This window comes from Homarus americanus, unplaced genomic scaffold (assembly GCF_018991925.1).
Source record: "Homarus americanus isolate GMGI-L3 unplaced genomic scaffold, GMGI_Hamer_2.0 scaffold52806, whole genome shotgun sequence".
In the NCBI taxonomy this organism is placed as follows: Eukaryota; Metazoa; Arthropoda; class Malacostraca; order Decapoda; family Nephropidae; genus Homarus; species Homarus americanus.
The window spans coordinates 9,936,501-9,951,785 of record NW_024720773.1 but is presented as its reverse complement, the minus strand read 5'-3'; the positions used below and the strand labels follow the sequence as shown (position 1 = coordinate 9,951,785).

Genomic DNA, 15,285 nt, shown 5'->3' with positions numbered 1-15,285 from the left:
GCTAACACAAGTAAACAATAGCCACACGTTACTGGTTTATACCCACAACCTACATACTATATATAGCCCACAAAGTGAACCTTGAAAGATCTACGGTATATTTATTCACAACGCTTCATAACCGCTCAGGTTGTGTACCAAGTAGCTAGACTCGTCAGCTCGAACATATTTACCGGTACTTAGATAGTGTAAGTTGTATCATAATGAAACTTAAGTATTTGGTTCTTACTTTCTCCTCACATTATCCTTGACCGAATATTTTTTTTTCACATGAGTCAGGTGTACAGTGCACGATCCGCTCAGGCCAAGCAGTAGTTTTGTACGAGTTTATATTTCCTGACAGACGCTGATGAACCGGCCTCTCCCGAGGCACACTGAACACCACCACTTTCCGGCACGAACACCACGTACACGGATGACCCCTTCTCTGGGTTGTGCTTCGTGGCCCTGAATTTAAACTTAACAGTACGTAAGGTGAGGGCGAGTGGGAGGAATTTCAAGTTGTGTTGTTGAATAAAGCTATCGATTAAAACCAGTGGAGCGTGGCTAAGCTGGTCTGGAGAATATGTGCTGCGGGTGTGTGGAGCCGCAGCCTGGGTACTAGCAGCTCCCGGCCTTGCTCGAGCAGTGGCTGAGGTAGGCAGGCAGACGTGGGACGCCGGGCGGCCGCGCTCAAACTGACCTCACTGTCGGCCGCTAATCCCACCTCAAGACACCGCCACACCACCACTCACTCCGAGTCACTCGCCCGCCAGTTCATCTTGAGGCGTGGTGGAGGGAGGTCGTACTGCTCGCAGACTCCCATTTTCCTGGCTGGTGGATGCTGTGTCTCGTGGTGTATAGTGTTGTAGGGGAGACTGGCCAGTCACAAACATGAAGTTCACTTACTGAACGTCTCTCTAATTTCACGTGGATGTGTCGTCTGAAAACCAATCGTAAATGGATAACTTGAGTGAGGATATATGACTGCTTGGTGTCAGTGTCAACCTCGTGGAAGGCATGAGACAGTCGTAGTGTTGGTGGGCGGGGAGTGTTGTGTTGTGAGTGAGTAGCTGTGGGGCAGGGGCAAAGGGTTCAAACCTTCAGAGCCTTGAACATCACACACCAACGCTGAAGGAGACCCACACTACCACGGGGTGAGTTATACTTCCCACACAATAATCTTCCTTCCATTATCTCATGCCAAGTAACCCGAGACACTGTAACAAATTTTTATAAAAGCTTTGTGCATTAACTTGTCTTCCCTGATATAAGATTAAGATCACATATTTAGTTAGTCACACTATACTTTAACTACCTTTAAGACGTTTCCATTATAGTTAAGGTAAAAAGAGCATATTCAATTCCTTGTTACATCTACAATTGCAAATGTACGAATCTTTGAGAACCCGGACCCAGGGAAGTTAAGAACCAAACATTGTTTTGGGTGGAATCGGGAATCAAAGGTAGAATAAATAGTGGGTAGTGATGGCTGTGTTAGGTGTTGTCATTGATAATGGGTAATGATGACAGGTGCTAGATGTTGTCATTGATGATGGCAGTGTTAGGTGTTGTCATTGATGATGGCAGTGTTAGGTGTTGTCATTGATGATGGCAGTGTTAGTTGTTGTCATTGATGATGGCAGTGTTAGTTGTCATTGATGATGGCAGTGTTAGTTGTTGTCATTGATGATGGCAGTGTTAGGTGTTGTCATTGATGATGGCAGTGTTAGGTGTTGTCATTGATGATGGCAGTGTTAGGTGTTGTCATTGATGATGGCAGTGTTAGGTGTTGTCATTGATGATGGCAGTGTTAGGTGTTGTCATTGATGATGGCAGTGTTAGGTGTTGTCATTGATGATGGCAGTGTTAGGTGTTGTCATGATGAGTGATGGCATGGATGTTGTCATTGATGGTGGGGAGTTATGGCTGGTGTTGTCATTGATGGTGGGGAGTTATGGCTGGTGTTGTCATTGATGGTGAACCTCTGTAACCTACTCCGTGTGTGTGTGTCCGTCCAGGTTTTAAGTCAATAAGATTTACCGGGAATCTGTGGGTTTGTGTGGACAGGCCACGATGCGTGGCCGCTTCACCTCTCAGTCACAGGTTCTTGTACCCACCCGCGGCGGGCATCACCATTGTGCTCAGGCCTGGCCACGGTGCTCAGGCCTGGCCACGGTGCTCAGACCTGGCCACGGTGCTCAGACCTGGCCACGATGCTCAGACCTGGCCACGGTGCTCAGACCTGACCACGATGCGTAATATTCTATGTTTATTTGGATCACCTGAAGATTAACTCCTCTCTGGGTTATTTCACCTGATTAATAAACACCCTAATGGCTAGTAAAATGGTGTAAAGTAATTGTGTCTAGTTAAGGTAAAGTCTCGGTGAAAATTTGGTGATATATTTTTGTTTAGTATTGTACTTTTATGCTTTAGCTTATGTCAAAACACTAACATTATTACATCTATATTGAAGAGAAACATTCATCGTAGGAACCTCTAGCCTTGGTGGTGTGTCACAAGTACGAGAATGGTGTCACTTTCCAGTAATCGTTCACGTTTCACCTGACCTCTGACGCATAAAACGCTATCAGAATCGTCGCCATATTCTCGATTTTTTTTAATGACTGTATGACTAGCCGGAAAAAACTGGGACACTACTGAAATATTAACGGGATGATCAAAAACTTAAATGTACAGTTAATGACAATATTCCTTGGACATTTGAGGTAATATTTAGCGTCTATTTGTGATTAGTTTACAACACTCCCTCACCTACATGACCTTCAGGTAGATGTCAGGTATTGTCCAAAGTGTTCAGGGAATTTTGTCTGCTGCTTTACACACGGGATTTAATATATTTTTTTGTATTTCGATATTAAAAAATCTAATTGTCGGTTGTGGAGGAAGACGTGTGGTGGTGACTGATAAAGAGAAGGAAACAGCTGTTGTGGAAGACATTTACAATTTACACTTTTTATACAGAGGACCAGTTTCATGGGGTCGATTTTCCGGATAAGGGCAACGAGTTTCCGGTAGAGGATGAGTTGTCGAGTGGGATATTTTTTAAGGGTATTCTGTTACCAAACGATGCCTGGGTCTGAGCCTGTGATCGGGACAACAATAATACTGGTGGGTAACTGTCCCATAACGGCCATAATCGGGATTATCGAAAGGTCGCACGTTTAAATTTTCTCGTGACCTGGAATTTTAAGAACCCCTTTGAGAAAAAATAAAGTCCAAAATTACATGAAGAAATTAAGTTTTTAGTAATATATTTTTTATTTATACTTTGCTCCAAATAGGGAACGATTTTTTACTGAAGGAACATTTGTACATTCGAGCTCGGGAATAAATTGCCTGAGGAGAGAAGACTACTCCTGTCTCGGAGATTCATTGGTCTATAGGGTAAGTTAAACCTTGGGACCAATGAAACGCCGGAATAAAGAGTGGTGGTCGCCGGAGTGTTACGTTAGTTGCCCCGCGCTACGGATCCGCCAGTAATGAGTCTCCCGGAGTCATAGTGTGAGGGTTGGTACACTAGGCTCGTGTGTGTCCGTACTGCTCTTGTTTATCACCGGGAAGAGATTACGTCATGCTATGGGGAACGATTTAGAGGTTTGGTGTGGGTAACAAACAGGTGAGGGGTGGTGGTGGTGAGCCTGTGTGAGTGCTACTGTTACAGCCCGCACTTTTTACAGGTCGCTTATAGTTTTTTCCTAACATCTGTCATGCCCCAGCGCCTCCCTCCCCCCCTTACTGCCTCGACCCTTCCCCTCCCCCCTTACTGCCTCGACCCCTCCCCCACGTGTTGCCACAACCTCGTTATAGCGGCGCTGCTCATCACACGACTGAGTGAAGTGTAACAGGGGGAAGTATAGTCAAGCGGCGCCTGCACCTCCCCAGTCATTACACTCGGATCACTGTTGCCATCGCGGCGGCGCCATGAAGGACGCCTCGCCCTCCACACCTCAGACGTCATCAGCCGCAGGAATGGTGTTTAACTACAGTCTACTGCATCAGGAATTTCTAACATTTTGGCTTGATGGTCCGTACATGCCAGGTATCATCGCTGAAGGACCACTGGCTGTGTGACGCCCACTGTACTGTGAGGGTTAGTTAGGTGGACCTCGTGGCTATATAACACTTGCTGGCCAGTCACGGACACACCAAACTCTACGGACCAACTCATCCCCAGTTCACTATTCGGTACTATTAGTTCTACTAATTATTGGGATGTATGTTTGTCTACTAATCATGATGTATGTTTGATTACCACAATAAAGCGAATGGCAGCTCAGGAAATCAAACCTCCATTAAAAAGATGAACATTATAAAACAAACACCGCTCGAATCTTACCATTACCCTCTCAGGTTGTGAGTAACACTGTAAGGTTTTAGTTAGAACGTAAACTTCACTTAAAACTTTTTTATTATTATGTTTTATGTCTTTGCTGCCAAGGATCTTTTTATTACTCAGTTTTGAAGGTTAGCGCAGGATTAGGGGTTATTTTCCCGCTCCAGCATTCGTCAGTTGTGTACTGTAGGTGTTGTGTGCGCCTCGTTGAGCACCCCCTACCCCCTTCAGGACAACTTCCTCTGTGGAAGTAGGTCACGTAATCCTCTCGTCCATGATACTGGGTGACGAATGTGTGTGTTTGTAGACCTGTGTTTGTTTATGAACCTAGTGTGTGTATGTGTGGACCCGTGTACGTAAAACTAGTACCTGTACTTTGTTTGTGTGTGTGTAGCCCCGTGTAGGTAAGACTAGTGTGTGTAGGTAGACAAGTGTACATTTGATCTTGATTTTGTACACTATTTTGAGTAACCAGTTCTACAGCGTCTTGACAATTTTAGTACTACAGGGTATTAAATTTCCTCTCGTAGGCCTAGTGTCACTATACTACAGTTACACACACACACACACACTATACATACATACTGCCATATGTACCTACTACCTAGCCGTGCCTCCATGTCCGGGGTGGGGGGGGGGGGAGTGCCAGGTAGGCGGGTTACCTTGACCTACTCTGGCCCTCCACGCTTGGCTCTGGTGCCCCCACACGACTACCTGACACTAAGAATTGTTGGCATCACACACACAAACACACACACGTAAGATTTCTAAAACCCGTGTCATTACATTAACCTGTAACCTGTTCGAGCGTGAAGACCACACCTTCCAGACTGTTTACACACCTGCCTGTCCTTCCCCCACACCTGTGCCGTCCTGCAGAAGCTCCTCTCCATTCTTAATTCTTTGCTGTTGTGTCTTTTCGAAGAGTCTTGGTTGATTTGGGTATATTATTAAGGGGTAGATGAAGCCCCTGGCGCCATGTTTGGGTAGAGTTCAGGATTCCTCTTCTCCTCTCTCGTTTAAACAAAGAATAGGGTATGTGTGGGATATTGTGTGTATGTGTTTGCATGTGACTGGAGTAAATGTATGTTTATGGCTGTATACGTGAAGTGTTATTTGTATCTTTGTATGGTAGTGGTGTTAATGAATGTGTATATTTTGCTGTGTTACTGTATTGCTTTGTACGTTGCGCATGTACGTAATGTGAACGCTACAGGGTTACGTGCGGCACATGTAGTTACTGTACCTCCTCTTAGTGCAAGTTGAGTGCGCTTTCGTGTTCGTGCATATGACAAGTTGCGGCAGGTGAACAACCACCAAGCTGAGGTGAAACAGGATTATGACTCACTCTGTGTGTGTGTGGGGGGGGGGGTTCTTGAGACTTCACCTCAACCTGAAGCCTCTAATTAACTGGCGATTCTGAAATGATCTTTATTGTACGAGTTTATTTTTTCCCGATTGTAACACGTGAAGATGAGGTGGGCCAGGTATTGCTCTGGGCCATGTGAGAAGGACGTAGTGGTAGGCCAGGTGTCCCTCTGGGCCAGATGAGGAAGATGGAATAGGCCAGGTAAGGAGGACGAAGCAGGCCCGGTGTCCCTCTCTGGGCCAGGTGAGGAGGACGGCTGGGGTACCGTAATTACTACCTGATTATCATGTTGTCATCTCGTCTCAGGACACGACTTACCTGCGTCCTGGACTCTCTCTTTCTTTCTCGTAGTGTCTGTGTGGTGGCAATGTGTGTATGCAGTATGATTTTGTTTGTGTTTCTGTATACATGTGGTGTGTATACTGTATATATATTATGATGTCTGGTTGTGTATATTTTGTGAGTGTATTTGTATGTTTGTCTTTCTATCAGGGTTTCACACAGACAGACTCGTGACCTCAACACACCACCGCCACTCATAGATAATATTGTGCATTATGTATTTTTGTGGGTCTTTATGCTCAATGGTGTAAGTTTTTGTATCCAGGTGTTAATATATCGTACTGTTGGTGTTAGAGGATGTTTACACTCACTGAAATTGGGACTTATGGGTAATGTAGTGGTAAGTCAAATGGGATATACCTTTACTCCTAATGGTCATCTCCTAGCATAACGTGAGCATTAAAATAGGGCTTCTTATAGGGTGGTGAGGGGGGTTATGGCCTTTAGTGCTAGGCCTTAATAATAATGGCTTAGCTAGGTTTGGGTCTAAAAAGAACTGAGCTTTTATGACCAGTCACAGGGGTTGTGGGGAAGTGGAGAGGGCAGGTGTGTAGGTGGATGGACAGAACAGCTGACGTGTGGGTGGGTGTACAGGTTATAAGTGTACACTGGAGGGAGGAGGAGGAGGAGGGGGGGGGGGAACTCGTGTCCGGAACCGGTCATGTGGCCAGGCTGCATAGCGGGCATGGAGGGAGGTGAGGAGGAAGAGGGGGGGGGTTGGACTACAGGTGAGCGACAAGGTAAGCTGGTCGCCCCCGCACCGTCTGACCCAAGTCTATCCCTGCCTCACCTTCCCCTCCCTCCCCTGGGTGTGCCTGTCACGGTCACCCCGGCACTGTCTGGCACCGGGAGCTATTACTACTGTGACCTGCCTGTCTGCCTGCCTATTGCTTTATTCAGATGATCAATTCGGGACTTTCAAAAAACCGATCGGTACCTGGAGCTTACACTGCCCTTCTGGTACTGAGTGGAATGATAGATATTAGTTGCAGTTCATCTTGATTACTGTGTAGTGAAGCTCCCTCGCGTACAGCTTCCTCCATCATTTAGTTCAACAATAAATCACACATTTTCCTTCACTGTCCCTCATACTTGGTCAGTTTTTATTTATTTATTTATTTATTTATTTATTTATTTATTTATTTATTTATTTATTTATTTACACTTAAAAAAATACAGGAATAAAATCACATCAAGAAAAGACAAAAATAATAGTAAGTTTTATTTATTTATTTGTTAATGTGGTGATCGTGTGTTTGTTGTGGTCAGTAGTAACTTTTATTTATTTATTTGTTAATGTGGTGATCGTGTGTTTGTTGTGGTCAGTAGTAACTTTATTTATTTATTTGTTAATGTGGTGATCGTGTGTTTGTTGTGGTCAGTAGTAACTTTTATTTATTTATTTGTTAATGTGGTGATCGTGTGTTTGTTGTGGTCAGTAACGGTTGGTCGAGCAGGAGCTGTTGGCAGTGTTACAACAGCAGCAGCCTCAGTGTTGGGTAATTGTACACATGATACCCCAGCTATTTAATCTGCTGGGAAAAACGGTGTACATAACCTTGGTAATTGAAGCACCTGAAACGTTAATAAAAAAACACCACCTCTCCAGAAAAGACCACTCCAGAGACTCGGGTTCTCCCCTGACTCTGTTTCTCCCTTGACTCGGCTTCTCCCCTGACTCGGCTTCTTCCCTGGTTTAACCTCTCCCCTGGCTTAACCTCTCCCCTGGCTTGGCATCTCCCCTGACTTGGCTTCTCCCCTGACTTGGCTTCTCCCCTGGCTTAGCTTCTCCCCTGGCTTGGCATCTCCTCTGACTTGACTTCTCCCCTGGCTTAGCTTCTCCCCTGGCTTGGCATCTCCCCTGACTTGACTTCTCCCCTGGCTTGACTTCTCCCCTGACTTGACTTCTCCCCTGGCTTAGCTTCTCCCCTGACTTGACTTCTCCCCTGGCTTGACTTCTCCCCTCTAGTACTGTCACATCCTCACCTTAATATAACCTAACCTAACCTAACCTAACCTAATCTTTCGGGGTCCTGGAATGGGATCAACATACTGAAACTAATTAGGACTGAGATTTAATTTAGGCCTCACTAGTCTCAGTAGGTCTAGAGCCCATTTAAAACTTGGGTCCCATTATGATTAGTCCCCATTGAAATAGAACTGGACCTAATCACGTTGATAAGATTAAGTCGTGACCTGTTAAGTATAGTACGGAGGTCGACCATGTACCACTCCTTGACCCGTGTGTGTGTGTGTGTGTGTGTGTGTGTGTGTGTGTGTGTGTGTGTGTGTGTGTGTGTGTGTGTGTGTGACTCGGCATCAGACATCACGCACATGAGATGTTGGCATTTTTTGTGGTACAGTCAACAGGAAGTGGTACCCCTCCTCTCTCTACCCTCTCCTTACTTTATACCCCCCTCTCCATCTTCCTCCCTCCCTCTCCATCTTTCCTCCTCTATCCACCCCCTCCCTCTCCTCTTTCCATCCCCCTACCTCTCTCTCTCCCTCCTCTCTACCACCCCCCCGCTGCGTCATTTCAAGGAAGGTGTGTGTGGCAGGGGCGGTGACTGGTCAGATGGGCCTCTCTTGGAGTTAGTTTAGTCCTACTTTGTCCTTACCTAACTTAACTTTACATCACCTAACTCCACTCATCCTAATTTAACTCAGTCTAATCTAACCTAACTTACATCACCCTAACCTGATCTAAAATTTAACTTAATCTAACCTAACTGAGCATAATCTAGACCAACCTTACCTGACCTATTAATATGTGAGCCCCATCCTAATGGCTAAGGTAGTGGTCTGATAGAACTAGTTCCCATTAATGACATACGAATGGGTGGGTGATGGGTGGCAGAAAGTTCCACCCACCACCACTTAGGGTATGTGGTAGTGGTGGGGGGGGGGGGAGTCCTCACCCACTCCCTCACATGTTACTAAGTCCACAGGAATGCTGCACGTCTCCTGGATCACTGGCGAGGAATGTTGGCTCACGCCTTAAGTGGCAGATTATATATATTTATTTATATTTTACCCTAATCAGTTCGTGTAGGATCTATCTATCATCGTGTCCTTTGGCAGACTCGTGTGTGGGTGAGGGAGCAGGAGGGTGTGTTGGAAGGGGGGTACGGTTGTGGGGGGGAGGAGGTAGGCTGGAAGGAGTGAAGGGAAGGTTGAAAAGGAGACTGGTGGGGGGAGGGGGGTAGAGAGAGGGGGAGGGGGAGAGTGGCCTTCCAGGAGAGCGGCGCTGCGGGGGTGCTGGAGGCCACTACTGCCACCTGACCTTCACATACTGTACTCTCTCTCTCTCTCTCTCTCTTTTCTACTGTTTCGAGTTTTTACGATTTAATGTTTTCTGAAGGTCTGCCATGACTAAGATGTGGAAGTTTGTGGTGGTGGAGGGTGTGGTTACAGGGAGTGGTAGATTGGGTGTGGTTAGGAGTGGCTGACCAGGTGTGGTTAGAGGTAGTGGCAGGCTCTACTGTTCCCTGATCATGGTGTGTCTGTGTGTGGACCCTCCTGACCTTATCCCCTCCTCCCCTTCGCCATGCCACAACTGGGTCATCACACACACACACACACGAGAGGAAGATATTTGTATTGATAAGACACTGTATAATTTTCAAGTACCATCACCGATTAGAACACATGGATTTATGTTCAGTTACCATGATTGAAACTGTGTGAATTTAATTATTGTGTTGATACAGTTTTCTCTTATTTATACAGTGATTTAACAGAACCTGACCCACTGGAACTCGCTAACTCCCCTCTCCCTGTAGACGACGGAGCCATATTTCCAAATAGTTAGTTAAGACCTGGATGCGGGAGATACTGTCGTTTTGTTAATTAATTTCTTTAACATTACTTATACAGTACATAGTTCTTCATTACGTAGCACTGTATAATGTAAAAGGAATATATGTGCGTCTGTGATACCTATGAGTGTTTCTGTTGGGTCTGGCGTATGGTGACTCGCGTATGTTTGTGCGTTCAGTAGTTGTATTAATATGTACTGTATCATGCTTAAATTTGTGCGTAAAAGAATGCGTCGGGTAAGCTGCTGTTGGGCTGTGTGGCGGGTTGAATTTACCTGTAGTTAAGGAGGTTGAGGGAGGGAGCCCCGCCGCACGCCACGCCGCCAGCAGTCGATCACACGCAAGATGTAGAATTTGTAGAAACCGAGGAGGATGCTGTCTGAGGGCCAGGTATTTCCACACCCTGAAGAGATCTGTCTGATGAATGCCCTTCGAGCCATAATGGTGACGTAAGATTTCCAGGAAAGGTTAAAAGAAACCAGGTTGTCTTGGCCCTCCAGTGGTGGAGTGTGTGTCAGTCACGTCATTGGTGGAGTGAGGGAGGCTGGTGGTGTTTTTGCTCCTCCTGTCACAGATCGTCTCGGGCATTCCTCTGGCACCTCGTTATGTCTTGTTTCGTCGGTGTGTGTGTTGACCTCAAGGGGCCTTTTTTCTGTTAACAGTGACATTGTGTGTTTACTCCTGTAGAACAACCCTTTAGTTAGGTTAATGGTGGTTTAGCAAGCTTTTCTTTTTCCTTATGTGTGTCAGGGGGGCGGGTCAAGAACAGGTAACTCGCTTAGAGGTGGTTCACTGTTACCCAGCCAGAGTGGAGAAGTGTGCCATTGTTATACTTAATTACACAAATATTTCCATTATCTAAAATAAAACCATTATAACCAAATCATATTAAGCCAGTTATTTGTGTTATGACTTAAAGATTACACTGTTATTACCATTATCTAAACGAGACTCATTACCACCACACCAGCAGCGTGTTGCGTCATCACCAGGTGCAATGTTGTGGCTTGTTAATTAGCAGCATTTGGGTCTAGCATGTGGCCTACTCTTTATACACAAGAATTTATATCTAGCCACCTTTGGCACATCTCTCGTATATCTACAGTACAGTACACCTTTTTGTTATGACCAAACACCTGACTTAACCATAACTCGTGTCTGTGGGGACCTTTCTTTAACTATTTAGGCCACACCTGTATAGAGTTACCTTGTTCCAGTTTGTCACCTCGTAATGTCGAAACTTCTTACTTTTGACTCATATTGACATTTTCCTTTGTATTCAGTATTCAGCCTCCTGACGCCTCACCTATCTGGGCTAGAGTACCATACCTAACAGGGTAGTACCATTGTCCTCACGTCGGCAGGTACAGTAGTTAAGGCGAGTACCCAGTAACCTAGCGGCTCATTCTTTCAGATACTAACTCCTTTATGTGTCCCAGTCAGATCGAAGAAAAGAATCCTACCCCTGGTATGCCTTAATGTAGGGTTGGGTTACGTGTAGGATTTTTAAGTATGGCAGCTCGATGGTCAGTTGAACTTGATGATCGTATGGTATGATTTTTTTTAGTAGGATCGAGTGTGAGGTGTGTGATATGGATCTTGTGGTATGGTATTTTTAAGTGGGAAGGGGATAGGCCCGTGATGTATGAAGGAGAGGTATCTGTGTGTGTTAGGAGAGTAATAATCCACTCCCTCGGCAGCTGACCTTATAAGTACAGTATATATATATTGACAAAGCTAGTTTTTCTTATTTCTACAGCAGCCCGTGAGTAGTAGTAGTAGTAGCAGTAGTAGTAGTACATTGACTGGTAGAAAGGGCCACAGTCCAAATAGGCGACAGTCTAACCTAACCATGAGGAGTGTGGCAAAGTCCTTTTGGGTTCCAGTCTTAATGGATCTCCGTGTCAGAATAGGTTAGGTTAGGGTCTACTAGGAATGGGGCTTACTTGACATGTAACCCAGTAATTCAATGATGGGGAGGGGCGTGGCAGGGAGAGGGAGCCGAGGTGTGACTTGGACTCACCAGTAAGAAGTGATCCTCCTCTGACACGTCTCAAGTTCTCGCCACAAACGTTTTAACTTTAATACTTTCGTTTCTAATGAATTTAACCCTTGGACGTTTATTGATATGAGCTAAGGTGATACTCAATAAGATCAAAGCTATGTAATACTGTACTCGGTAAGGTAAGGGCTTTGTAATACTCAGTAAAATAAGGGTAAGGGTTTTAATACTCAGTGGGGTAAAGGGTTATAATACTCAGTGAGGTAAAGGGTTGTGTAATCCTCGGTGTAGGGTGTAGAAGCGGGTAAGGCGGTTACACTGGGAAGGAGAGCGGGACATCCTGGCCGTTGGTGTGAAGAACGTGAAAGTCTGTTAAGATCATTTGCATATTTCCCACGCTCCACCTTCCTGGTTCATGGCGAGTGATGAGGGGAGGGGTGGTGCCTGAGGCGGAGCTGGTGTGAGGGAGAAAGGGGGGACTGGCGTAAGGGAGGTGCTGGTGTGAGGGGTGGGGCTGGTGTGTTGGAGGATGGGGAATGTCAGGGCCGGGGTGGTGTACGGGGTAGAGCTGGGGAGGGGAGGGGCAGGGAGCTGGTAGTAAAGGGTTGGAAACATTATCTTGTTATTGTCATACAGTTTCTTGACTTAATGTCTGAAAGATAATTGATGGATATGATATTGAGAGAGAGAGAGAGAGTGTGGAGTGAAAACGGATATTTCTGTTCATCTATTTGTCTGTCTATACCTTTTTATCTACACACACACACGCACACAGCGCCAGGTTAGGGTCTTGTTAGACTTCGTTTGGCTTTGGTTGTCCAGTGGCCGGCACCAAGTAAATATTTGTATACCTTAGCGAGATAATGGTGATAACGGTGAGGCTGTCCCGTCACACTCGCTGCTGGTGACTGACCGATGACGTGGTTGTGACTGTATTCGTTGATTGGTGACCTACATTTGACTGTGAATGGTAATAAGCAGTAAATGTTTCTGTAGATGGTGACCACTTGGTGATGGACGAGTACCTGGGTAAAGGAGTAGCAGGTACCCGAGTGGTGACTGGCTGGTACCTCTTATTGGTACCTCCTGCGGGCATGGTGTGAACTGTACAATATTATGGTGGTATGCGGGAGGAAAGGAGAGGAGTAAATATGTGAGGAAGGTAGGAGGGAGGGAGGTAATGTATAAGACATGTAGTGTTGATGGAGCCGTAAAGGTGCACCACTCACCTGTGATAACATTGTCTGCCTCTATATTAACTATATGGTTTCTCCCCCAGGCTCACGTGAGGCGGGCGGTCACTAGCACAGTCACCAAGATGAGACTCCGCCCCGTGCTCTTGTGACGCCCCGCCCACCAAACTGCCACCCCGCCGACCCAGGCGAGGGCGGCGCCCACGGTATGGTGAAGCGGTGCCAGCGCCCACGCCCACGCCTACGCCTCTGATGACCCCAGGCCCCCGGGACGGCTCTATGCTCAAACACATGCTGACTGTGGCTGGACGACAGGCACACGGGGGCGGGGCGGCCAGGGGGAACACCCATGCCACCGACACACTGGAGGGCCGGCGCTCCCTCGGGGGCGGGGCCACGCAGGGACCGAGCGGGGCCACTCTACCTGGCCTCCACCACCACCACCACCTCCACCTCCCCGCCCAGCAGCACCACCACCCCATCTCCCCGGGCACCCTCAGTGTGAAGGTGAACGGCGCGGCGGGCGGGCGCCACCACCCCGCGCTCAACATGAGCTCTCTCTCCTCCTCGAAACACTCAGTGGGCGGCAACTCAGGGTCAGGCAGCCCGGGCACCACCACAGTGACGCGCACCACGGGGCTAGACCAGTCTCGTGACCACTCCCACCTCACAGACCTCTCCCATATCTCCCACCTCTCGCCCATCCCGCTCGCAGACCTCTCCAAAGGCACCATCGGCAGCAAGAGGTCCGCGGGGCTCATCCCTCGCTTCATCACCCTCACCAAGTCGACGGGATCCCGGGAGGCCCTCACTTCCTTGGGGCTCCTGTGTCTCACCTCCCTCCTGCTGGCGCTGCTGGCACTAACCTTCCTGGTGGAGCTCACGCCCCTCGCCCACGACGCGGACAGTGTGCAGGAGGTCACACTCGCCCTCGCCGCCCTCACATTATCACTCGACCTCAGCTGTCTTCTAATATGTGCCGCTCAGTTCATCTTCGCCATCAAGCTCGCCAAATCTCCCAACGGCGAGGAAAGGTGAGTAACATTATATGTGTACTGTAGTGTGTGTCCTCCCATCTGGGTCTGTGTGTTGTAGGGAAGGTTATTGTCGTCACAGTGCTACACGTAGCAGGTGTCACACCATAACAAAACTGGTCACTCAGTATCATGCCTACAGTTACCATAGCAGGTCAATATTCACTATAACTCGACATGTTAACAATCACCACACCATCACAGATCAAGTCACTATCACACTATCTTCACACATCAACCAGTCACTACACTGTAGCACGAACATTACACAGTGGAAGGCATCGGTCCAGAAAATCGCGTCTTTACCCAGTGTGTGCGTTATTTTTCCTGGCAAGAAGAATGTGATATCAATAAGGAATAGTAAAGGTTCCTACACATCTCCCTATTACGTAACTTTACACGTTTCAGAAACACATAGCAGTAATCAAGACCTATCCTTAGCACATACCACCAGAGCACCTCATATCAGTAGCCCATATGAGCGGCGACACAGCAGAAGGCGGGAGTGTAAGGTAAGGGTTGTCCCGCGTGGTGACCTACAGTAGTGGCAGGGCGCGCGGCCAGGGAGCGTGAGCGGGCAGTAGCGGTAACGGGACTGTCGGCATTCCTGGTGTACCGTGTAAACGTTGTACTCTGCCCACAGGTTTTAGCTCCTCTACCCAACACTGTCTCGTGATGCTTCAAGGAGACAGGGAGCATGTCAGATTCACAACCTGTACGATACTGTGTAGACCCATAGTGAGTGTATATGTATAAGGGTTCAGGTTTCGCATGACAATCATTTCTGAACCCATAGACTCGATGTAAACTCGCATTTGAGACACAAACATTTTCAACTTTGAATCCCTGACATAACCCCACAATCCCATGTTTTAGATTCCTTGTAATAAAGTTTGGTTGTGTATAAAACGAGGAAGAGGTAACTGGGGAAGATGGTGTCAGTAGCGGTAATGTGTCTGGTGGCTGGGGGAGTTTTTACCCCAGTTGCTGCCCCCGCCGGGTATAGAGGTGGACTCAGGGCCACCAGATTCCTCCCGTCTATACTCGCTCTGAAAAAAATAATTAAAAATGTGCCCTGCTCACCTGCCTGGCCCCGACCATATACAGTACACTTGTGCTAGAGGAGGTAGCTACAGGTAGTTTTGAAGTTACACACATATAGTAGTGATGGTAGCTACAGGTGTTTCT

At 47.1% G+C, this 15,285-nt stretch overlaps 1 protein-coding gene across 2 annotated transcripts in view; it reads left to right on the top strand.

Moving 5' to 3' along the window:
* Positions 1 to 15,285, top strand: part of LOC121861060 — a 107,631-nt gene that overhangs the window by 74,736 nt on the left and 17,610 nt on the right. Inside the window, exons 1-2 of one of the 2 annotated variants that reach the window (XM_042358587.1) lie at positions 672 to 1,136; positions 13,150 to 14,097. In XM_042358587.1, the coding sequence (XP_042214521.1) occupies positions 13,316 to 14,097 (782 nt within the window). In that variant the 5' untranslated portion in view covers positions 672 to 1,136; positions 13,150 to 13,315. Of the gene's footprint in view, positions 1 to 671; positions 1,137 to 13,149; positions 14,098 to 15,285 lie in introns of those variants that run through there. The other variant, XM_042358589.1, reaches the window with a different exon arrangement.